Below are 24,192 nucleotides of genomic sequence, written 5' to 3'. Positions count from 1 at the left end.
CTGCCAAGGAGCCCGTGGGGAGCGGTTCCCATACAGAGATTCACAGTTACTTGATGACTGTACCCTTACCTAATTAAAATTAGTGATTATTAGCCCCCAATAATCCTTCAATACAGGCAGGTCATATAAATGCTAGTAATGATTTGTGGTCCGGAAACAGTGGCTGAGACAGAAGCTCACGTACAAGTGTCTGTTCATCATCCAAAGCCAAGGACAAGCTTGGGAAGCCACACGGTAAACAGACACACACAGGCACAGGGGTTTCACGTGAAAAGAGGGAAAGTAAAAAAACAAAGCAAGCCATCAACCAAGCAAGGCAGCCTCTAGGTCTCACTGCAGCAAGGTGAGGGGCTATACATATAGCTATAGATTTTTTTTTTTTAATTCTGCGGAAGTTGGGAGTTGAGCAAATCTCTCCTGTGCTAGAGCTGGGAGAAAGGTAAGAATTGCAACAGGCTCCCAGACCGTCCCTGCCTCCACCCGCTCTGTGTCATCTCGTTAAATGCCAGCGGGAGGGTGGGGTGATCCCTCCACGCAGCAGCGCCTGGCACTGACCTGCCCTAACACACTAGAAAGGGTGAGGCACACCCAGGCCGTAGGACATCCTCCCTGCTTGTATTTACACGCTCTAAGGGCCATTCTTGCAAGTTTTTGCACTTCTTCTTGGCCTGTGTATGTTGGGAACAGGGTGGGAGGACAAAGGGATGCAGCAAGCTCTGGGCAGGCTAATCCCCTCGTTGGCATGCAGTCCAACACGCGTTTAAGCTTCCCTCCTGGGTTAGTTTGCTGCAGGGCTCCTGGAAGGCACTGGTGAAGCAGCCAGGCTGGTTTGGTGGCACGTCCAGTCTAGAGGTACCAGCCGTCCCGGCTTTGCTCACAGCGCTGCGTGGTATCGCAGCATCACAGGACTGCAGCTGACAGCCCTCTAGCAAAAAAGGTGACATTCTTGTCCTGGATCTTATACTGGTAGATCTGGACGAGATCCTGCTCCGCTGTCAGCTCCAAGGACACTCTCCTAATTATTTTAATCTGCAAAGGGAAAGGAACAGGAATATCATCCCTTTGGCTGCCCCAGACACAGCATCCTCACCCCCCCACACCTCTTGCTGGCCTGCAGGGAAGGTGGATGACTGATAGGAAAACCACACAGCTGCCTGTAACCAGCCCCCTTGGTGGCAGCCCCTGACGAGGGACCACGCAGTGACCAGGCCCCAGCGACCCAGCTGCCCTCCCAGCCCAGAAGAGACCACTACAAGCCAGGCTGAGATTCACCAACAGGATAGTTTGGGGAAGCTTCCCAGGAAATAGATATTTTTCTTTGCCATCATCTTGGGGCAGGAGACAACCTGTACCGCAGCTGCTGTACAAACGCCTTCCAGCTTCCAGGGATGGGGGAGTCCCCTGGTGGCAGGATATCCCTGAATATCCCCATGGAAGTGGAGTCACGGCTGTAAGAGCCCAGGTGCTCCTGCAGATCCTGGGGACTGCAGCAAGGCTGCTCGTTAGTCCTTAACCGTGCTGCAGACCAGGCTAGTCCTGGGCCATCTCCTACGGGGCAGATGCAGCATGTCTCACCCACCCTTGGGCCTGCAGGCAGTGTTGTGTGTGACACCAACGTGTGCCCCCTCTCCGTGTTCTCCCGTGCATTACCTGCCCGTGAACATCCTTGCAGAAGCCGGTCGCCAGCCCCTCTACCCACAGGATCAGGTCACTGTGATGACACAGGGAGTTCACAATCAGTTCGTTTTCCTCATCTTCTGAATCCTCGTTGCTGTGAACCAGCGCCACGATGTTTCCCTGGAAGGAGAGCACCAGGCAGCAATGAGCCCCTGGCTGGCTCCTAATCCGCTCAGGGTAAGGAAGGGGAGATAGCAACGGGAGCTTGCACGAATGCCCTGCTAACTAAGCTACTTAGGCATCCCCCAGCACGGCAGCTGGTTCTGAGCTAAAGTCCGCTGGGAAAATAAACAGCAGATACATATATAAAACTCTGAAACAGCTTGCTGTATATATACTGTATTTACATACACACACATATATATTAAAACTACGCAGCCTAAAAATACATCAAGCCCTGGTTATGAGACAGCTGTCTAGTTAAACCAGTCTGTCAGGCCATGCAAATGGCAACTCTGAATGAATTCAGAACAGCTAAATAAAGACATGGCCAAACGGCCACAGCCAGAGCTGTGATGCTCGAACCTTCACAGCTCTCACAAGAAGCAAAGAGCTCCCCAACGCAACATTAAATCTGTTAAAAATACATCCCAAGGGTCTCTGCCTCAGCCCATGCAGGTCACCAAGGACTTAAAATAACACGAAATTCCCAATCAATCAAAACATACTTTAAAGCTTTGGAACATCTTAGACAGAAATAGAAATGTGTTAGCATTATCATCTTTTTTAGCTGTTTTGGAGGTAAATATTCTCAGCAAGCAGAACATCCCTCGTCAGCATTTACAGCACAAAGACCCTGGCACCATACGAAGTGCAGGCTAACAAAACCTGACACCATCTACTTTATTTCACACTCAAGCAGAGAAAGAAGTGGCCATGGTGGGGGACGCTGCAATGTAAATAGCAAAGGATGGATGTGAGTGTAATGATTTTTGGCTGCAATGCTCTCAGAAGTTAACACATCGCTGGGGAGATCTTTGTAGAATTGCTGCATTGTCACGTGCCCTTAGAAACAAGCTGGTGCAACACACAGCAACACTGAAGATCGGCAGAGCAGAGACTCGCATCCCCTCCAAGTGGGCCTTCATCTCTGCCCCCTGCAAGACTCATCAGCCCCTCACTACCTTCATAACCCGTTTTCTTCACTGCTCTCCCACACGCACACAAACACAGGTGTAAGTAGAGATCTCTGGAGAGCCAGGAGCTGTAAAAAACAATATTTTAGACCTTGAATCCCTGCTGTCACTTCAGGAACAGAGAGCGCCCTTCTCCTGGGAAACCAGTTCCAAAGGACCCTACAGAGGTACTCCAAGGACTAACACAACTCCCTGAGAGTGGCCCTAGAGCAATGATTTGAATTTCTTGGATGGCCAAAGCCTTCCAAACTTCACCATGCACAGGTGAAAAAAGAAAAGAAAGCCAGGCTTTGCTCCAGAGGCTCTTCTCTATATGTAGTGTACAGGATGCTGTGTACGGACGGAGCAGTACCTTCAGCTGGTAGCACACTGTGACTCTGCAGTAGTGGATGAAGTCCAGCACGGCCACTGGTGTGGCACCCAGGCTGAGCAGGACACTGAGGTCATCCACCAGCAGCACGGGGCCCTTCCAGGAGTCACTGCCAGCGGGAGTCAGGGACGTCCGGACAAAGTCAAACAAGGCTTTGAGGTCAGAAGCGCTCTCACTGGAAGAGAAGAAAGAGGTCTCAAGGGGCTTGGCCCACATGCACGTTGTACATCCCCCTCCTCACCCACTGACCCAATGCAGGGAACACCAGCCTGCACCCTCCCTGCTGTCCCCACTGCTGTGACAGTCACTGCTCCTTTACTCAACTGTGTGCGGTGAAACCCTCCTGCCCGGCTCCAGGGATCATAGAATCAAAGCATGGTTTAGGTTGGAAGGGACCTTTAAAGGTCAACTAGTCCAACCCCCCTGCCACAAGCAGGGACATCTTCAACTAGATCAGGTTGCTCAGAGCCCCGTCCAACCTGGCCTTGAATGTTTCCAGGGATGGGGCATCTGCCACCTCTCTGGGCAACCTGTGCCAGGGTTTCACCACCCTCATAGTCAAGAATTTCTTCCTTATGTCTAGTCTGATATCTGCCCTCTTTTAGTTTAAAGTGCACTTGGCCTTGTTGAACCTCATGAGGTTCCCATGAGCCCACTTCTTGAGCTTGTCCAGTGCCTGATCCCGCCGCCCTTCAGCAACACCCACTCACCCAGACCTGAAGGGCTGCACGGTCCCACGGCACAGGGGTCTGTGGGGTTTCAGTGCCTGCCCCAGATCTCGCCAAAGGCCCATCTACCCCAGCATGAGTCTGAAATAGCGGAGAACTGGGAGCATACAGGAACAGAGCAAGTACGCAGCAGTCCTTGCTCAGAGGCTGCCTGACCCAGAGGCGGTATCTGCCAATTTAACAGCCCTCAGTGGATTTTTTTTCTACCAAATCATCAGGGACATGGAGAAAGTGAAGTGGGAATAAAAATAAATGCCAGCATGGTTAAAGCAGCACTGTTCTCTTGGATGAGAATAAAACTCAGAATAATAATAAAAAAAAAGCAATAAAACTGCTTGGATGGAGCTTTATTTGACACAAACCTGTTGAGTGCTGAAATAAATTTTCTCTAGACCTATAACATGCTTGGCAGTGAGGACAGGAGCAGAAATTAACCCAAAATGCTGGAGAAGGGGGACAGAATCTGAGCAGCAAGGAGAGACAGGGCAGAACAAGCACAAGCAATGTGCACAGCACCAGCATTTCCCTTCACTTAGGTGCCCAGCTACCGAGTCCTCGGGCCTTGGAGGGAAGCCCAAAAGGAGCCAGGTCTCCTCACTGCTGCTCTCGGTGTTGGCTGCAGTGGTAGAAGACATGAAGGGGAAAATGCTCTGTGCTGGGGGCCTGGCTGAGCCCCAGCAGAACCACCAGCCGCTCAGGTTTACCTTATAAACTGCAGAGGACTGGGCTGTCCTGACTGCTTCTCCTCCTCTCCAAACAAGAGGTCAAGGCAGGACTTGAGGCCTTCCAAGAAGACAAGCTGTCCCCGTTCTTTGGCAGCTGTCAGACTGACTCCCTCGAGAGAGGAAAACATGACGTTGCAGAGCGAACAGATTTGGAGGAATGGTGCAAACAGAACCAAGCGGATCGACGGCCGATTTTTATCAAGTCGTATCTAAATGTGCTAATAAAGTTAATGCTTCAGTCAGTCCTGCAAAGGGGATGAAACAGGCGGTTCTGTTACACACACTGGTGGACACATTCGCTCTCCTGTATTTTGCCACGAGATTAAAAAAAAAAAAAACCACTGTGATATGGGGGCTCAGACATCCTGGAATTGCTCCTGGGAAGACGGCTTTGTTGCATGGGAGAAAAACAGCTTCTTATCTAGAGGCAAGGAGAGGATGGGTACAGGCTTCTCCAGGCTGCCTCAAGGACCCTGCTGTGAGTAATTTCTTCGCCCTCCCTTCTTGGGTGGTGAAAGCCTTTGGTTTTCACTATCTCCAAATCATCACTGTGGCAATAACGACTCCCCAGCACAACCCACGCACCTGAGCGAGGCACGGCCTGGATCTGGAGAACGCCGTTGGCTGCGCACCCCGACGCTTGCACAACGCCCGGGAGAGAGCAGCGTGGCTGGGGCTCCCATGGGAAGCAGCCTCAGCCCTGGCTCCCCTTCGGAGAAGGAGGAGGGACCACGAAAAACTGCCTGGGGCCACCACCCAAACTCAAGCCAAGATTTCCTGCTCTCAGCCATGCTTCACGATGAGGCTGACCTCAAAAGCCACGTGCTGGGTGCGTTCAGATTCAACAGAGAAAGCCCTGGCAGAGTTGCAGCAGACATGCAGAAAACCCCAAATGGAGATCTAGTTCATGAACTCCTGTCTCATCCTCCTTCCTTTCATCAGCAAGGGCTCCTTGTGCCAACCATTCCATAGCTCCTCAGTTTACTGGTAACTGCATCAGTCCACCTCTCAGGAGAAAATTTAGTGCCTGTTACTGACATCATCATGCAAAGACATCTCATGTGCACTATCTTCAAACCTCAGCCAAACTGTGCATTTCCCAGCAGGAAGAAGTGCAAATTTGCTTGGCTTTCCAGTGTGGGTTGCTTCCCACATTTGACAACAGGACTGTGATTTCTTAAAATGGAACCAAGAAGCATTAACGCCAAGATTCGCAACATCTCAGCAGCCTGGAAATAGGGCTGTTGTGCAAGGCAGCAGGTAGGTGGACAAGATGGAGAGATAAGATGGTTTACAAAGAGTTCAGGAAGGTTTAGCTCAATGCAGTATTGCCTGACAGGCAGAACGGGTGAGCCAGAGGCAGGTAACCAGAAACAAGGATCCTGAGAAAGCAGTTCCCATATCCCTTGAGAGAAGACATCCCTTTGGGATGCTGCGAGATTTTGAACCCTCCGAAGGGGGTGGCTGAGCAGGACTGGTCAGGAACAGAGGTAAGTCCTAGAGCAGGAGCCCTCACCTTAAGCCAAGACTGGCTTCTGCCTGAATGCTGGAAGAGGCACACACCAGCAGCGCTAGTGCTTTTGACCAGGAACTTTTCAAGCATCACCAAAAATACAGATTTTTGCTTATTTTCTAAGCAATCATGCTGGGAGCTGCAGGACACTTGAGCACAGAGTCTGAGTTGCCCAGCAAGGGGAAGGCTCATAGCAGCTCTTCCCCCAGGACCTTGAGCACTGAACAGAGCGCTGTGCTTGGCACTGTCCCAACACCTTCTTTTGAAAAGACCTTGGAGGTTTTCCAAGTGTTTCCCAGTCCTCACGACACCCTTGAGAGCCACTGCGCTCTCTCTGCTCACACACGAGAGGGAGATGCAGCAAAGCAATGTGTCCACTTCTGCCTCCTGCTTTCTACCCGTGTCTCATCTGCTTGACCTTCCTGTTACTCTGACATGAAAATGTAAGTGCCAACATTTTAAAGCCCCTTTTCTTCTCTTTTTTAATTAAAAAAAAAAAAAAGGAAAGACTGTAAAGCCACATCTTAAGCATCTGATCAATGACAATCCCTACAAGGGGCTGGGCCCAGATGCTTTGTGAGCATGGTATTTCCACGTGAGGACCTCCAGAGAGAAGGTCTGGGTAGATAAGGAAGAGGTCCTTTCCAGGAAGATTAACCCTGAGCTCCTGCAAGGCTTATCAGTTGCCACACGTTCAGTGTTAATGAGACGAAAGACAGATTTCCACCGCTTTCCCTCCCAGCTGAAATGTGAGGGGGAGAGATCCATTCATCAGGGCTGCTGCCAGAAAACGCTGTCTACGGCAATTAGAAAACAACAGATCAGAGGCAACATCTTCCGTCACAGCCAGCAGATACTTTGACAAGCAGAGACTACTCCAAGGCAAAGGCCGTCTGGCATGTCCCCACCTCAGATCCAGTTTTTACATCAGCCCTGAGCTTGTCCTTCTTTGTCCTGGTCTTCCACGTGTGTTTCTGGGAGGAAATCGGTCCCACTTGCCATGCACACTCTGGGAAGGAGAGCCTTGGGAAAGGCACCAGCCAGCACTTTTGGACATACCCCTTTTGTTTCCAAGCACCTTCTTAATGAACAGTGTTGCAGCACACTCTTGCCTCATCTAATCCACATTGTCTCCTCTCTTTTCCCCTTCTCCCAGGCAATCCAGGAGCAGTAATTCCCACAAATGAGACTCTTACAGAGCATGGGGCCGTTCACTCTCCTTGCCATACCTTCTGCTGGCCCCAAGCCCAGCAGAGGCTGATGTGGGCTGCAGGCAGAGGGATTCGGCTTTTGCAGGTGATATTTGCTCACTAAAACCATGCCAGAAAGCAGGGCAGGAACAGAGAGCTAAGGGAAGCCTCCTGCGCAATTGCAAGCACGCACAATGGAAACATTTCTAGCCAGGAACAGAAGAACCTTTATGTGGCAGGCCAGGAGCGAGGAACAGCCGGCAAATACCTGATGTGCCATAAAGCAGGGCTGGGTTGCACAACAGTCTCAGAAACCTCATCCCCTTGTGAATCTTTGGGGACCACAGGACTCGGCACTTACTGAAATGCTTTGCTACAGCAGTGGCTAAATTTGCCATTAATGTCAATAATTCAGAAATGGATTTTAACTTTGCTTCAGCCATTTCTTCCTGCACACACAAACTCTATACTTCAGATCATCAAGAAAAGAGTGTCCCCTCTTTAAAATACCCAGCAGCTTAGTGCTGTTACACCAGGGTCTGCCTGGACGACAGAGAGAAGGGCCACAGCATGAGAGGAAGGCTGCCAGGGGCAGTCTGCTTGTGGGTCAGACCAGGAATTCGATCTCCTCGGGGCCATGACATTCCTGGGTGGACCCAGCAAGTCCAGTCTCATTTTCCAGCTAGGGAACCAGGTCCCAGAGAGACAGCATTGGATGGAGACCTAGACTCACCCCACTGCAGTCATCTGCCACAGCAAACCTCTGCTCGTCTCCCACCTAGCAGCCTGCCTGATGTAACCTCTGGAAGCAACACAGGAAGGATGAGGACAGCTCAGACAGTGGAAGAAGTGCTCAAAATGGCCAATGGCACCTTCCTGACTGCCACAGACACTACACACGTCCCTGCTGCAGAGCCACAGTGCTGCAGAGCACCCAAACAGCGTGTATTACCAGCCCTGAAAGCTTTCATTATCTCACAGCACCACGCTCCATTATCGCTGGGAGCACATAGACATTATCTCTGGCAATCTGTCATTTATCGATCAAGCCCAGAAATGCTTCTGAAACAGCAACTCAGCGTGACTGGAGCTGCAAGCTCCACAACGGAGCACAATTGTTCTTGATCATTCGGGATGCTGCCAGCCGGGCAGCGTGGCAGCCCACCGGCCTGCCAGCAGTGACGTGCCTTCAAACCAGAACCGCCGCTCGCCGCTGGCCATGTCATAAGGGAAAGCAAAATATTTGCAGGAGAGAACTAGTAATGGAGCATGCGAGGCAGCAGTCATTAGCTCAAACAGCAAACACAGCCGTGGTACAAAGTGCGACGATCTGTGATCAGGCAACCGGCCAAGGTCTCTTCTCTAGTACAACTACTGGCAGGGGAAAGCAGAGGTGACCAGGCGATGTCCTGTCGTCTGTGATCTCAGCACTGTGGCAGGGGACAGGGGAGCAGGCAAGAGAGAGACCAAATGGGGACAAATACGTTTTTCCTTTAAAACAAAATGAACATTGTACAAATGAGGGTGGGAGCACCAATCTGGCAAGCTGCCCTGGTGCCATTAGTCTTGCCGCAGCCTAGCATGTTCTCTACAATGTCGTGACAAATAACATTAACTATCCCTTAAAATTAAGTGCAGACCCTCATGAAAAGAGTGGGATTTGCAGAAAAGGAAAAGCGTAAAGCCAGTATTGCAGCACAGGCACAAAAATCCAGAGAAGCTTTTTCCTGCAAGTAAAATACATCACTGCATTTAGCTAACACAGAAGGAACTGGTTCTGGACTGGTAAGACCTGGCAACACTGTGGGGAAGCAGCACATAAGGTAAGCATTACTTTGGCTGTGTATAAATATTCAGTATATTACCATACATCAGGTGCTACAAGGACCAAATCCACAAAACAGCGCTGTAAAGACTGTGTAATACAACCCTGGCTCCAGGACCCTTCCTCCCAGGCCTGGGACCAGCCCATTCCCAGCAGAAACAGGAGCATCACTAAGTTATGAAGCTCTTGCAACTGCAGTCTTTCATAAACGCATCATCTTCTGCTAGGAATGATCATGCATGGGAGATTTAACCTGCGGGTGGGATAACATAATGCAGGTGGCCACCCACGGGCCAGATTCTTCCAAGCAGTTCCCAGAAGAACTACAGCCTGACCCCCTGCAGCTCTCCCAGCCAGCACAGAGAGCCAGGCAGCTGGTCTCGAGCTCGCCACTGAGGAAGAGGAGATGGGAAGGGAGCAGCCGGTCACTTGAAGCGTGCAGCTCACCCGACTGCAGCACGACACAGCTCAGGGTACTGCCTGAAATCGGGGGTTGCTGCAGCCACGTAAATGACATCCCAGCTGGTCTCCAGTAGAGATCTACAGCAGCAAACTCCTAAGCAAGTCTAAGAGTGAAAGCACCCTGCCAAAAACCACCTTTACTGAGCCTGATGTGTTCATTTAGGCAAAGAAGGATTAAAGCAAAGACAAGATCTTATGGAAACTCAAGACAGATATAAATAACTGATGTTACAACCTCCAGCTCCTCAGAGCTTTGGAAGAATTCACAACAACCGACCACACAGGCACCTGTGAAGTTACAACGCAAGACTGTCTCAGACTTGAAACCAACAGGACAGGGACAGCCCACCGCTGCAGGCGGGCAAATGTAATCGCTTCTCTGAACTCCCCTGGGCAAACCGTATCGTTCTTCTTATCACCTCCCTTCCCGTCAGTAACCTTTTTGTTGAAGCATCAGACAGCAAATCATTTCGATTTGCATTGCACATGTGCTCCAGCTAATCCTCATGTTCTCTCCCTTCTCAGGCTCTCCCACGAGGGAGATGACAACAGCACCTATTAAAAGCACACGCACAAGCTACGCGCCGGGAAATTTCACCACATTAGGCAACACACCAACAAACACAATTCTGCTTTTAGAGCAGGCAAGGATCCCATGCTTAACAGCTGAACCTCCTACCTACACCAGTTGCTATGCCCTGTGCATAGCATAGTGCCTGTGGGACATTTCCTGTCCCACTTAGCAAGTTCCCCCCAAGATTTCCTCCTCTCTGCAACATGAAGGCCAGAACTATTCCGTGCTCACAGAGGCTGGTTTGCTCAGCAGTAGGGAATCTGCTCCGCCAGGGAATTGCATGTTGAGTATCAGCCTATGAGTTAAAGCTCCACATGGAAATGCTTCATTTGCTCATTCCATTTTATTTAACTTATGTCTCAGCTTTCAGACCACTCATCTCCTTTTAAAAGGTAAAAACGGGAGTAGTAAATAAAATACTGTTGCTCAACAAGCATCAAAACTCAACCCACATTTACAGTGGGGAATACAACATTAATGCAACACCTTGTTCTTCGACACCTGAAAGTCTTTATAAGCAGCCGCACTGCTGGGATTTCCAGCAGAACCAGAGGAGGGAGGACCAATGCAAGCTGTCATCCCTTCGGCCCTGGAAGGTCACCTGGACTTCCCAGCTGGAGCATTTCACATCTGAGCATGGTACAAAAAGCTGAGAGATGCAGTTTAAAGCCAAAGCTCAGACTGATTTGCTGACACTGGGAATGACCCTGCCTACTTTGTTTCTCTGTTTCAGGGTACACATAATCCTTGCCTAACTCACCACAGGAAGGAAATCTGTAAGAACATACTCCGTGCTTGTGGCTTCTCAGGCAGCTCAAACTGATGGCTTAGCCCAGAAGCCAAAAGAGGCAGACAGGTGTCCTTCTGAATCTACAGGTGATTCAGCCCAAAGCACTTCACCACAACATAACCATAGGACAGAGGATAAAGTCACCTCAGGAGCTCCTGTGCCATAAAGCCAGTGCATCTTGCAGGCGTACAGAGAGGTCCTAGGGACAGGGACACCACGGCATTTTTCTCCCCAGAGCACTAATGAAACTACATCTACCAGTCTGGGCCGGTCTGGGGAATGCTGATCTCCAGAAAACATTTCTAAGCACAAAGAAAGCAAGCAGCCATTCAGCACTCTGCCCTCTCCAGGGCAGAGCCTGATGGGGCCCCTGCAGCGACCCTCATAGCCAGGTTTTTGACCTATATCACATTCCTTCTCCAGCAAGAAGTGTTCTCCAGCCCCTGCCGCAGGCGCACCACTCCTGACTGTCCCCATCAAGATCTGGAAACATTTGCTCACATGCAATGCCTGTTCCCCATTCTCATTCCTTTCCACCCAACAGAAACTACCTGGACCTGTAATTATTAACCTACGCCAAGAGACTTACCAGCTTTTGTGCTACGATGTTATAGTGACTGAAGGACTGGAGCAGGGCCACAAAGCAAACCTTACAGCCAGCTGGGTGAGAAGACAAAAAGACACATTATCATTTCAATTTTGCAAGCTGCCATTATCGAAGCACATAAATCACAGCAGCCAGGCTACAAATCTGTCTGGAAAGGCCTTGAACTGACGCAGGTCTAGGCAGCCCCTCACTTGCTCGTGGCTGGGTTTTCAATTTTCACTTTTCTATAGGATTTCTGTATTAGGGAAAACGTTAGTCAGTTTAAAAAGAAAGGGAAAGAACAAGAAAAAGATGACATTAAAAAAGTAGGAGGCCCCTTTTCTGTCTCATGCCATCCTGCCCTGGGATCTCCTGGCACTGTTTGCTGGTATTACTGCAAGGAGGCCAATGGCCAGCCGTGACACAAACTACTGAAACCACTGACATGCCAAAAATCCCTGTTTTGGCTCTCACAGGGCAAGTGACCTTGACTGGAGAAACACATAGAACAAGCAATTTTGACAAAGATACCTCACTAAAACGTGATTTTGGAAAAGTCAGCACGTGACAACCTGGCCTTATGGTTTGGGCATGACCAAAATCAGTATTTGTTTCTCCCTGCCAGAGAGCAGGACATGGGTTTCAAGTGGAACAAGCCAGTGGCCCCAATTGAGCCTTCACTGACCCCTCAGGAGCTCCCAAAAGTTCTGGGCACCAAGCAGGTACTTGGCCAACATGGGGGTGCTACAGACACAGAGTAACTGGCAACCAGGTCCTGGGGTGGAAATGAGCGGGTGACAGCAAGCATACCTGCCTTGAGATAAATTAATAATCCCAAAGGGCTGTCTACCCACCAGGAGGCTTTTCCCAGGCAGGCGGGCAGCTCCCCGCAACAACTCCCAGGACAGTGCGGCAGATCAGCATGTTGGCAGAGCCGTGCAGGGATGCGGGCAGACCCTGAGGCAGTGCCTCAGCAGAGCTGTCCCTTTAAACCATTCACACTGTTAATAACCTGCTCTCCACAGGCTTTCCTGCAGTTTCACTCTGTTCCATTAAGTAAAACAACTTTTTTAAAATGGGGTAAACCCATAGCTGAGGAAGTGGCAGTTATGGGGGGCAGGATGCATTCAGCCCCACCACCTGCACAGCACTCCGAGCTAAGTTTCAAGTCTGATAGATACCATATTTGCTGGGCTGGTTGCTTTGCCAACAGAAAGCTGGAGGAGTCCGTGAGTCCAGCACCCGCTCTACAGGGGCTGGTAGGTTACTCACAGGTGAAACTGTTACCAGAAAAGCAATCAGGCAACTTGCCAGGCTCTTTGTTTGTTTCTTTACTCCCTACCAGCCAGTTGTTCCTGATATTTTTAATTACATTATAAAACACCTAGCTAGTGAAGGAATTAGAGTCCACACCTCACTGTCAGATGTCCATGTGATTTACAGCGTTCACTGCACTAATGACGAAACAAGGTGCACAGACATTACAGGATGTAGCCAAGGATACAGAGCAAGTCCCAAGAACAAGCCCAGACTGGGATCCACAAATCCTGACCTCAAGGCTTTGCGCTAATCCGAGGATGCCTCATGCTCTGCAAAACCAGCCTCTGCTCACGCAGAAACACTTTATGCTGAAGGAACCTCCAAGGAGCAGGCAAAGGCAAACCCTTGCCTTGGAGAGTCCTGCTGGTGACATACCTCTGAGGTAGAAGGAGAGGAAATGGTGCACCAGGAAGCTGCCATCTGTTCTGGTGTCTCGCAGCAGCGTGAATTTACCCTGAAAAAGAAGTAGCAAAATAATTTAACAGAGGAAGATGAGGGCACAAACTACTCCTGGTTCCATCTTGGTAGACAAGACATCTGCTCAGGCTAGGGGAAACTCTGCAGGTATTAGTCAGAGAAAGAAGTGGACAAGCAGCACTCCAGCCATCCATCCGTTTACAAAGAGATGCCAGCGCTTTCTCCAGACACAGCCCACGGGGAGGCATCAGAAGATGTTGAGTTCACTGCTTTCTGAAAGACATGCCCACCAGCTAAAAGCCCTTGCGTTAGACTGAGACCCCAGCTGGACCCCCATGCTCTGTGCCCACCAAGAGCCACCTCCTCACACGCAAAAACACCCGGCCGCTGCAGAGGACACCAATGAGCAGCACTGCGCTTTCCAGTGCCGGCACATCCAGAGCACAGACATATTCGTGCCCCTGGTGCTGGACATCATCAACACGGGTGGCTGTGAGCAATTTCCATCTCCCGGCTTTGTCCCCCTCTCCTCCAATTCACAGTCATCTTCTTCCTACTCCAAGTGGCCCAGATGGCAGGGGGACAACAGCCACCCACTCTGTTCCCAGTCCATTCTCCCACTGCCACGGCCAGCACCGCCTGTGCGCTTAAAATGGCAGCCCTGCTACAGCTGCTGCTTCTCCTGTCCCCAGACATCCCTCCCTGTCCCCTGTTCCAGGCTTACCTCAAACATGCCATGTTCAGAGCAGAAAACCTTACCATCAAAATATGTGTACTGGAGCAAAGCTCTCTGACAAAGCATACACCTTGTTTTGATCGCGCAGGAAATTAATTCCGTTCATCAGTGCATGCTTGTTATCAGTACCAGTCTCATCAAGGCATTTGTTTCCATTAAAATCTTAGTCAAGATGTTTCTTTAATCAATACAAATCATAGAAGAGCTGCTTTTAATCACAGAGAACTTATCAATGCTTTTTTTTTTTTCCTCACAATCTATTAGAAGAAAACAAAAAGCCTTTTGCAGCGACAAGCAATCTACCCATAGGCAATTCACAAGCCATCTATCAGAGTTAACTCCCCAGTGCCTAAAAGACGTTACAAAGCGGTGCTAATGGAATAGCAAATATTGAACACATCTGCAGGGAATGCAAAGCAGAAACCAGGGTAGAGAAGCACTGCTCTGCCTTAGCCAGTGAGAGAGCTCTTTCCCACCCAAAAAAAAGGTTTATGCCTCTGTGGCCATTACAATAACAGGAGACACCACTTCCATGAGCATCTCACTAAGACGTATCCTCCATGGCTAAGCCTGGAGGACTCTCTAGGTTCAAACAGCCCAAGCACAAATGTTCAGCGGTTTATCTTCTGCATGACTCCATCCCCTGCAACTCCCCTCTTCCCTGCAATAGCAGGCTGAATGCCACCCCAAGTCCCTTCCTTCACCTGTTAGCTCTCAAAAGGCTCCCTCCTTTGCTCCCACATACGCTGTGCAGAACACGGCAGGATGTTATCATTCAGAGCATACATTATTTCGCTTTTTCAAACCTTCCAGTTATCAACCCTTAAATCCTGCCAACCCTCGATTCGCTGTCACACTGCAGCTGCTTAGATAGCACTCAAAACTCTTCACATTTGACGCTTGGATGCCCAGCTAGCCAGGGGTGGAAATGTCCAAACGGTGCATCTCCAGAGGCAGCAGCTGCACCAAAGCACAGCTGGGGGAAGGAAGGAAGGCAACAGCTCTGGGAAAGTGCAGCACCCTGCTTGTGGTCACAGAACTGCCCCAAAGCCTTTATCAGCTCCAGAGCACAGGACACAAGTACAGGAATTGGAGTTCTACCAGTGGTGTCAACACAAGGAGGAAGGCATGCAAAACCAGCAGGAATCTGCAAGGCTTTCCAAGGTCTGAAAACCCCTGTGGTCATGCTGCCTTCATGTGAGTCCATGCACCTCTTGCACACATCCCCACAGACTATGTATATCAAACTGTTTAGCAGTGGCTGCAAGAAACCAGGTCCCTGGAGGTCCTGAGGGCGGGCAGCTTCCCCTTGCTGCCAGGCAAGAGGAATTCTCCTGCTGAGAAGCAGGTCAGTCCTGGCCGCACCACCAGGACCATGTTTGCTGGCATGCAGAAACCCCACGGCCCCCAATTTGCCACCACAGACGTGCGGTCTGATTCCCTTCCCTCTTCTGCACATCTTTCTCAAGCCCAGAAAGATGCTGCTGGGGATGAAGCACTTCCAAAGAGAAGGCCTTCTTATAACACCTTCCCTATCTGTCTGCCCCACACTCTGCCTTTTTTTTTTTCCACTCTTTCCACCTGCAGGCTACAAGGCAGAAGCTGCAGCTACTTGTTAGAAACTGCCAAAATCCCTTGGCAGGGCAGCAGCGGGTGTCACAAGCATTCAGCGGTGACATGTCAGATACACCTACACAGGCGGCAGCTTCATCCACCTACCAGCCCTGCAGTGAAGGCATTTGTCAGCATTTTGAAAATGGCACAAACCAACCATGGAGACACAAAAATCAGGATGGCAGAGATGGGAAGAAGAGATCTGCAAAGGGCTGATGCTTTTTTAAGCGCAGCAGGACACCAATTTCTAGCCAGCCTTGGCCAGATATCTCAGCACACCCCACGGACTGTGTCTCGCAGGAGGGAGAGCCCATACCCAGACTGCACGGTTCTGCACAGTGATCGGTGACACTGAGTGGCGCAGAGGGGGACTCACAAAACAAGAATACTCATGATTTACCACCAGCTTAGTCCATATCGCAGTGTATAAACTCCATCTTCCAACTCTGGCATCAGGGAACACCACTCGTTCTGCAGCCAACCATATACTGGTGCTACACTACTGCCAGACACCTCGAGGAGGAGGAATCTGGAGCATGCAGTGGGAAGTCCAAGTCCCTGGCTGATGGGAGAGGAAGAGCCAACAGAAATCTGAGGCAATTCCTCACATAAAGGAGCCTTTTGTTCAGCTCCTCTGTCGCGTCCTGCCTGGGCTGCCAAATCAAAAGTCAGGATCTTCAGGCCAAATCTCCTTTTGGTTTTGCTCCGCAGAATTTCCTATTCACATAAAGGTGAGCCCCCTGCCTCCAAAACTGGGCTTGCAGGTGACGCCATCCCCACTCATCCCATGGCTCCAACACCAAAACCTGCCTCAGAGCACAGGCTCCACTCTGCCAACAGTCCAATTCCACCAAGGGCTCCTCGCTTAGCATTCCAGGTGCATTAAAAACCCAGTCATCAACCCACAGGAACCACAGGGACTTGGGAATTTACACAGCATCAGTCTATCCTTTACGGAGAATGACACCGCTACCATCGAACCTTAGCCAACAACCTCTACCAGGTTTGCTTTGAGCCTCGAGGGCCTGACCTCTATCCAGCAGCACTCTCCCAGCTCTTCCCCAGCATTTTTTCCCCAGCAGTCCAGCCCTGTCCCGCTCCAGGCAGGCTGACAAGGAATTACCTCACTGGCATTTTCCAGTCCAGGGAGAAAGCTGCCCTGCTCACGTCATAAGCTCTACGAGGAGAGAAGAGGGGAAACTCAAGACTTACAAAATAAATTATCACCCCAAACCTGCTTTTATTATCTAAGTTACTATCTACCAGGAAAGACACAGAGTAATGTGTAACACGTGCGTATTTTATTAACTTTTTACCTGAAGCGCTTTGCGGCTTTTAGACAGGGCGAGGGCGCTTAGTTACAGCGTGACTTCATCAGCACAAAAACTGCAGGGATTAACTGAATGAATTTAGTGGCCTAACGGAAGAGAAACCTCTAAAACACACCAGAGGGCCCGGAACGAGCGCTGGGTGGCGGGTCGGACCCCCAGTTTTGCCGTTATCCACGACACGGCAACCACCAACGCACAGACACGCCGAAGGCTGCGGGGACAGGGCCAGGCCCCTCCGATAGCGGAGCCAGAGCCGTGAGGGGCGGCGGGGAACCAGGACCCGGGCGAAGGGAAGGGCCCGGAGGCCGTTCACCTCCGCGGCAGAGGCCGAGGCCACCGCCGCCATCCCGCCCTCCCGCCTCCGCCGCCTGACGAGGCCCCGCCCCTCCCAGCATGCACCGCGCGGCTCTCCCGGCGGCCAGCGCTGCCCGGACTACAATTCCCGGCAGGCACCGCGCGGGGCCCTCACCACCGCCACAGCGGCCCCGCTCCCTCCCGCCTGACCCGCCCGTCCTCCCTCTTACCGTCTCCGGCCGCTGCGGGGAAGCGTCCAGCAGCTCGTTCAGCTCCGTAAACATGGCGGGCGGGCGGCCGGCCGGCCGCCGCGCAGAGGACCCGGACACTTCCGGGCGGGGAGAGGCGGTGCGGCCCCCTCTAGTCACCTCCGCGCATGCGCTGAGCGGAGCCGAAGGGCGCCGCCTGCTGGAGGGGCGGGCAGCCACGGCGGGCGGCGATCGCCTCAGCCCAACCGTCCGCGCTCCCCTCAGCGACCCGGCCGGGCCTCGGGGGCTGCCCGGCCTTACCCTGCCTCAGCCGGTGTCCCGGGACGGGTCCCGGACGTCCCTGGAGAGGTCTCCAGCATCTTCCCGGGCAGTCTGTGCCGCTGCGGCTGGGCCCAGCGCCGCGATCTCCCTCGGCGGCCATGCTCCCCCTCAGGCAGCCTGGGGAGGGATGAGCACCCTCACCCTGGTGCTCAGCAGGCCCCCGCGGCCTTCTCAGCCCCTCCTGGTGCTTTGGGTTCATCCTGCTGCAGGACTTGGCTTTTTCCCCTGGTAGAGCTCCATGAGGATCCTGTCAGCCCATCATCTCTCCAGCCTGCCCAGGGTCCCTGAGCGGCAAGCGTCCCGATCGTTAATGAAGGTGCTAAATGGGACTGGATCCCAGTACCCACCACCAGTGACCGGCCTCCAGCTGGACTTCGTGGCGCTGGTCACCTCCCTGATCCCTGGCCCAGAGGTGCCACACACACACACCCCCCTTTGCCAACTGCAGGTCCCTGGGTTTATATGGCAGATAAAACATGCCATGGGACAGTGGGGTATTTGGGAGGGGTCTATTACTCTGTCCTATTAACATTATTAGCACAGTTGAGAGCTGCTGAGCATTAATTTGGCACTCTCAAAACAATTGAGCCACAGCAGTTCCCAGCCAGCAGCTGAGTAGTAACAGCAAATTTACAGCCTGTAACCACAAAAATCCACATCATTTAGTGTTATTTTTGCCCGTGTGCCTGAATTTGCATTTTTTTGGCACTGAATTCACCTTTCCATTTCATTGCCCCATCTAAGCTTTTGTAACCCTTGGTTTTCATAATGTGGATGAGGATTGCCCAGCTGAGGGGAGATGTGCTAGAGCCCTGGATGTGCCAAGGGGCCTGGAGAGAAGATGCACCAGCCTTGCACTGTCTCATCTGCTGTGAGCATTAGGGGGCATCAAACGATGCTAATAAATGGCAAGAGCCGAGCAAGAGAGAGGAGATGCCTGCGTAGTTTCACGGGGGGCTCTTCAGAACCACAAATTATCACTACTGGAGGTTTAGGAGGGTGAATAAATGGGAGAAGGGGACAAGTCCACGGAAGAGAAATCTCCTGAGGGCTGCCACCGGCTTGGGAAGTCCCTGAGCTGCAAATTACTAGGGCCTGGGAGAAGAACTGTGGGAATGCAAGAAGTGCTTGCATTGGCCTTGGTCTTCCCTCGCCTTCTGGTTAGCATGACTGTGGTAGAAATGACAGTGGGCTGTATGAATATTTGGTTGAGCCATTGCATCTGTTCTTCTCTCTTTATTTCCTATGTTCTTATGTGTATTATTTGTAAAATTTATCATCCCGTTCTCCATCCCTTCTTCAGAGTATTTAGGAATATGCTGGCTAAGGCAGGTCCCAGCCCAGACCCTGAGATATCCTGTCTGTAATCTCGCCTGGTTGCAGAAACTGATCATTTGTGTCAGCCCTTTGCTTCCTGTCTTTTAACCAGTTATTTAGCTATGAAAGGACTTCCTCTCTTACCCTTTGATGGCTTCATTTCTGTAAAAGCTTTAGCTGAAAGCGTCTTTAAAAGTCCCAATCACTTTGCTTTTGTTTTCCTACCCTTTCACAGAGCTGGGAACCTGGGTCTGGTCTCAGGGAGTCCAGTAACCAGCTAAGTCCCTGCTCTGTGTTGGTGCAGCCAGAGCCTTAATTCCTTCACCGCCCTTTGAAATAGTCTGGCTCCTGGCCTCCTAGTTCACATGGTTTGTCTGCAGAGCCCCATTCTGCGGCACAGATGACAGCAAAGGGAGTTCACAGATGGTGAAGAACCCGGAGATGTTCTTACCTGGGAGCTCTCAATAGGGCTGCATTTGTATGCTAGTGAATATGCCATTTTCAGACAACCTTTTGTCTGCACTGTCACATTTCTCTCTCTGTAGCACTTTTCTTCCAGCTCCTTCAGGAGCCGCAGAGCCCTAAATGCCTTGTAAATGAAATGTAAAATCCTCTCTTTTTCTCTTTGCAGTGGGAAGGGGACCAAAACCGCATGCACAGTACAGCTGCATCTCTCAAAACACCTCTTGTCCTTCTTAATATATTCCTTCTCACATTTCATGACTTGTTACCGCGCGAAGGCAGCGAGAATTTTGCTGTTAAAACTGTTGCCCCTTCCCTCCCATCTGCTTCATGCTTATTTGCAGTATTTACAATGCAGCAAACCTCGTAAGTATTGCATAGTGGAGCCATATGGCATCCATAGGTAACAATGCTGCTTACAATTAAGCTCCTCTGCTATGTCAGACCAGTGGGTAAAAAGCAATTCATGACCGAGAGTAAAAAAAACACAACTGAACAAATCAAAACAATTAATCTTGCGGTGTTCGAGGCAATTCCCAAGAGCATGGCAAGGAAGGTTAACTAAAAGCACTGGGCTTGATGTGAGTGCGTGGAAAATGATTTTTAGGGAGAAGGCACTTTGATTCACCTCCTTTGATTATCTGTTTCTGGCAAAAGAGATGCTTGCGCTACTTATCGCTGAGCTATCCGGGATATTCCCGTCCCTTTGGATTTTAATGCACACATCAAATTGCACCACAGCAAAAGGAGCATACCAAAGTGGGAGGGTTTTCTTGTCTTCAGATAACTCTGTTGTTGCTGATAGAATGCTAAATGCTTTAGTAATGCTTTGAGTCATAAAAGATCATTAGCGCTCTGAGGCCAGAGAAGGTTAATAAGAGAGCAGATGTTGGGCTGAGTCAATGGCCGGGTAAGAAAAGAAATGGGCAAGTTGTCCCTTTAACTCAGCTTGTGTTCAGGGGATAAATTCAGCCTGCTCAATGCTCGGGCCTTGACATGGCAAAAAGCAGCTGGAAGGAATAATGGATGAGCTGAACCAGGTGCTGAATTTCTCTGAAGAAATGCAAGAGCCAGACTTTGAAAAGAATTTCTAAGCCAGCAGGTCCCTGCCTGTGACAGCCAGTGGAAAGAGGGAGCACGGAGCCCGGTGCAAGAGGCAGGGCTGTTCTCCGGGGGCGGCTGCTGCCTGCTCCTGCCATTGTCCTGTTACTCAGACATGTCACCCTGCCGTAACCTCGGTCCTCACCCCTCTGCCATTAACAGTGCTCTTTTCTGTAGGAAAACTCGGGGAAAACTGGTTTCTTTCGGTCACGCTAGCAATGCAGACATCTGACATTTCTTTTCCAGCTCGCCCATGCTTTGCAAATGAGCAGCAACACCAGAGCTGGTTATGGTTAGCTCCTAATTTCAAACATCACTGCCTGTCGTTGTGTTTGGACTCACACTTCCCACTTTCAGCAGCTAGCAGATCTGCCCTGTGCCCGCTGGAAGTGGGGGTTAGGTATTACACCGGCCGGCACAGGACCTCGCCATCTTCCTCGGGGACCGGCTCAGAAACGCAGAGGGTAAAATAGCCAAGTAGCAGCCAGGGAGCGAGGAGCGTTGGCTTTCACGTTCCTGTCTTCTTTAGCTTGTCAGCAGTTGGGAAAATCACTGCTGATGAAACAGTCCTGCAGGTATTTACAAAGCCTCTAGTCTGTGATTCCCCAAGGCCACAGATCATGGAATAGTTTGGGTTGGGCTGTAGGGACAAAGCACCAGGGAGGAGATGGGGAAAATAAATACGAATTTAGATGCCCGAGGACATGGTAAAACAGCCGTTGACACCTGAGCTGCCTTTAAAAGACAGACACCTTCAAAAGAAAAACACCGAACAGCATCAGTGCCTGCGACTCCCTCTTTTACCTTCTCCTTACACTGGTTGCAGGAAGCCAGATACATGCTTCAGGGTGGGGTTAGTCTCACATCTGGGTATTCACTGTCCTGGAAGATTTTATGGGGGACTGATAACAACTGGGACAGAAGAAATACAAGGTAAATAGAGAAAATAGGAAGGGCAGTGATTTTTATTCTTCCCCTTTTCAAATCTTACTTTTTACCTATTTGTATACATATATACATATATATCCCCCTGTGTATGTAGCAACTATTAAAAATGTAGGAGGAAATTTAAAAATGTAGGACGAAATTATTTAAGAATTACCATTCTGTCAGCCCCCAGTGAAGGTGAAGCTCATAAACCTGTTTTGCAGAGGCAACGACCCTGACAGAGGGACAGAAGAGCAGGCCTGACATTTCTGATGAGAAAAAAGCAGAAGCATCGCACTATCACTGAGCATAAGACTGGAGGGACCCAGAGAGGTCATGTAGATAGAGCAACACCTGCCACCAGGCAAAATCAGCTCAACTTAAACCCTTCTTGACAGATGTTTGTCCAACCTGTTCTTAGAAACCCTCAGCGACGATGACTCTGCACCCTCTCTTGGCATTTCTTTCCGGCGCCTCATTATCCCCGCTTTAGACACTTGCCGCTGATGTCAAACCTAAGTAATCCTTTGCTACATTTAACCATGGTTTGTTTGCTGATTGCTGGTGGCTGTGAAGAATAATTTACAGCATTCATAAAGCAAGGGAAAAAAAAAAAAAAGAGTTTTGATTCAATTTTCAGGTCACCTTTAAAATTCACTTTACCATTTCGAAGCAAAATGCCTGCTGGCTCTCCACGAGGGGTCTCCAGGCCTTTTCCAGCAGAAACTGAAAAATCCCTGGGAAAAGTGCTGAAACCAGCGGGGATCCAGCAGCAAAGTCATCTCAGTGAGGAACCGCTGAGATCCTGAGGATGGCTGCAAGCAAAATGGGATCAAAGCAGGCAGAGAAAACGCTGTCCTTCTCCTCTCCCAGATGCAGGTGTTTGGCTCTCTAAAGACACTGCTTTCTGCCCTTCTCATCCACCATTATCCCCTCATCCTTCACGCTTCTTACCCTCTTCTGACTCTGTTCCTCATTTGGCCCCATCCTGCTTTTCTTCTTGCCTTTCTGATCTTTTCCTTCCCATCCTCCCAACTCTTGCTCACAGAGCTCTCCCACGGTTCCTTTTTTCCTGCCCTCTCCTATTTCTGCCGATCTTACCTACGACATACTCTCAGCATCCCAAGGACGATAGAGACACCTTCAGAGATCCACTTCTCTGCTGCACATCTGTATCCCTGGCCTGGGTCACCACGCAGGAGCAAGAGCTCTAAAGCTGCAGAAGAATCTCCTCATCTTCTCCCATATCCTTCCTGAAATCTCCTCTTTTCCAATGTCTGCACAAAACTCTAGCAAGTTTGGCTCATCTTGTGCTAAACCCTGCTGTCTGCCATGCCAGCCAGTATTGTCTCGCTGTTTCTTTGTACTCTTCTACCCAACAGATTGTCTCCATCTGCTGTCTCTTGCCTTGCAGTTAAATTCTGAGCTCTCTGAAACAAGAACCGTATTTTCATGCTGCGTTTTCGTAGCATGTAGCAAAAGGAGATCTTCATTCAAGATCGAGACTCCTGGGTGCTTCTGCAGAATGAATTCTAATTCATTTAATAAATGCAAATTGTATACATAGATTGGAGCAATATTCCTGAATCAAGAAATATTGGGGAGTGAAAGAAGCAAACAGCTTACCCTTCAGCCCCACCTCTGTCCATGCGAAGAAGTGGTGTGCTGGAGAACACAGGATCATAGAAAACAGAGCTGAGAGGGGCCCAGGGGATCGGCAATCCCACAGCCTCGCCGTATGGGAGAGTCAGCAGCTCCTGCCACCCTGAGAGGCACCTAACCCGCTCTTGATGACCTCTACAAGGAGAGCTGCCCACCCTCCCCAGGTAGCTTGTCCTTGTGTTCTTTCTCCTTACAGTTAGGAAATACTTCCTAATGCCTCACCGAACTGTCTCTTCTGGCAACTGAAGTTCACCTTTTTGGGGGGTCTTCTGACATGCCACCACAGATCCTGGTTATTCCCAGCCTTTTTGAAGAAGTCTTTACACCCTTTGAAACTGTTCTCATGTCCCCTTGGTCTTCAGTTCTTCACACTGCCCACCCCACCCCGCAGAGGCTGTCTTTCCTGGATCTCTCATCTTTCTTCTTGCTTCCCTTGAACCTTCTCCCATGGGCTGCATCTTTCCTGAAGTAAGTGGCATGCCTCAAACTGGAACCAGTCTTGTAAAACCTTATCCAACCCTTGTGCTACCTAATAGATCTGAGGTGGCTTTAACTAGTTTTCTAAGTGCCATAGGATGAAGTTCAGAAAATGCCTAACCAATCCGTGTATGCTTTTAGTATTCTCATTTATTGCAGTTAACACTCTCTTGGTGGAGAAGAGCACAATATCCTATTTATTGTGGTAGGCACCTGCTCGCAGTTGACATTTTTAAAGACCAGTTTTAAAAAAAAACAAACTGTGAAATCCTTGAATTCTCATCCGCCTTTGTCAGCAGCCTTCCTTCTTCACTGGGTCTGGACCAACACTCTCTTGCTCGTTCTCCTCCTGCTGATGTAGTCTTTTCTTCTTCCTCTTAATGATGCTTGCTATTTCCATCTCAATTTGTGCCTTGGCCTTTCTGATG

General features: G+C 50.3%; 1 protein-coding gene across 4 annotated transcripts; it reads right to left on the bottom strand.

The window, feature by feature from the left end:
- Window positions 1-176: 176 nt before the first annotated feature.
- On the bottom strand, window positions 177-17,647 carry ELP6 (elongator acetyltransferase complex subunit 6). Of its 4 annotated transcripts, XM_075043342.1 has the most exons (7): window positions 17,519-17,641; window positions 13,272-13,350; window positions 11,580-11,650; window positions 4,616-4,746; window positions 3,166-3,358; window positions 1,651-1,797; window positions 177-1,029 (listed from the first exon to the last, which is right to left on the bottom strand). In XM_075043342.1, the coding sequence occupies exons 1-7, from the start codon at window positions 17,570-17,572 to the stop codon at window positions 901-903; spliced, it is 804 nt and encodes a 267-aa protein (XP_074899443.1). In that variant the 5' UTR covers window positions 17,573-17,641; the 3' UTR covers window positions 177-900. The 4 variants fall into 4 exon arrangements, with proteins under 4 accessions (XP_074899443.1, XP_074899452.1, XP_074899461.1 ...); XM_075043351.1 differs by lacking the exon at window positions 11,580-11,650 and having other exon boundaries at window positions 17,519-17,647; XM_075043360.1 differs by lacking the exons at window positions 11,580-11,650; window positions 17,519-17,641 and adding an exon at window positions 16,980-17,333.
- Window positions 17,648-24,192: the final 6,545 nt, after the last annotated feature.

Source organism: Buteo buteo, chromosome 2 (assembly GCF_964188355.1).
Source record: "Buteo buteo chromosome 2, bButBut1.hap1.1, whole genome shotgun sequence".
Taxonomy (NCBI): domain Eukaryota; kingdom Metazoa; phylum Chordata; class Aves; order Accipitriformes; family Accipitridae; genus Buteo; species Buteo buteo.
Note: the sequence above shows the minus strand (reverse complement) of the source record. Positions and strands in the feature narration are given on the sequence as shown.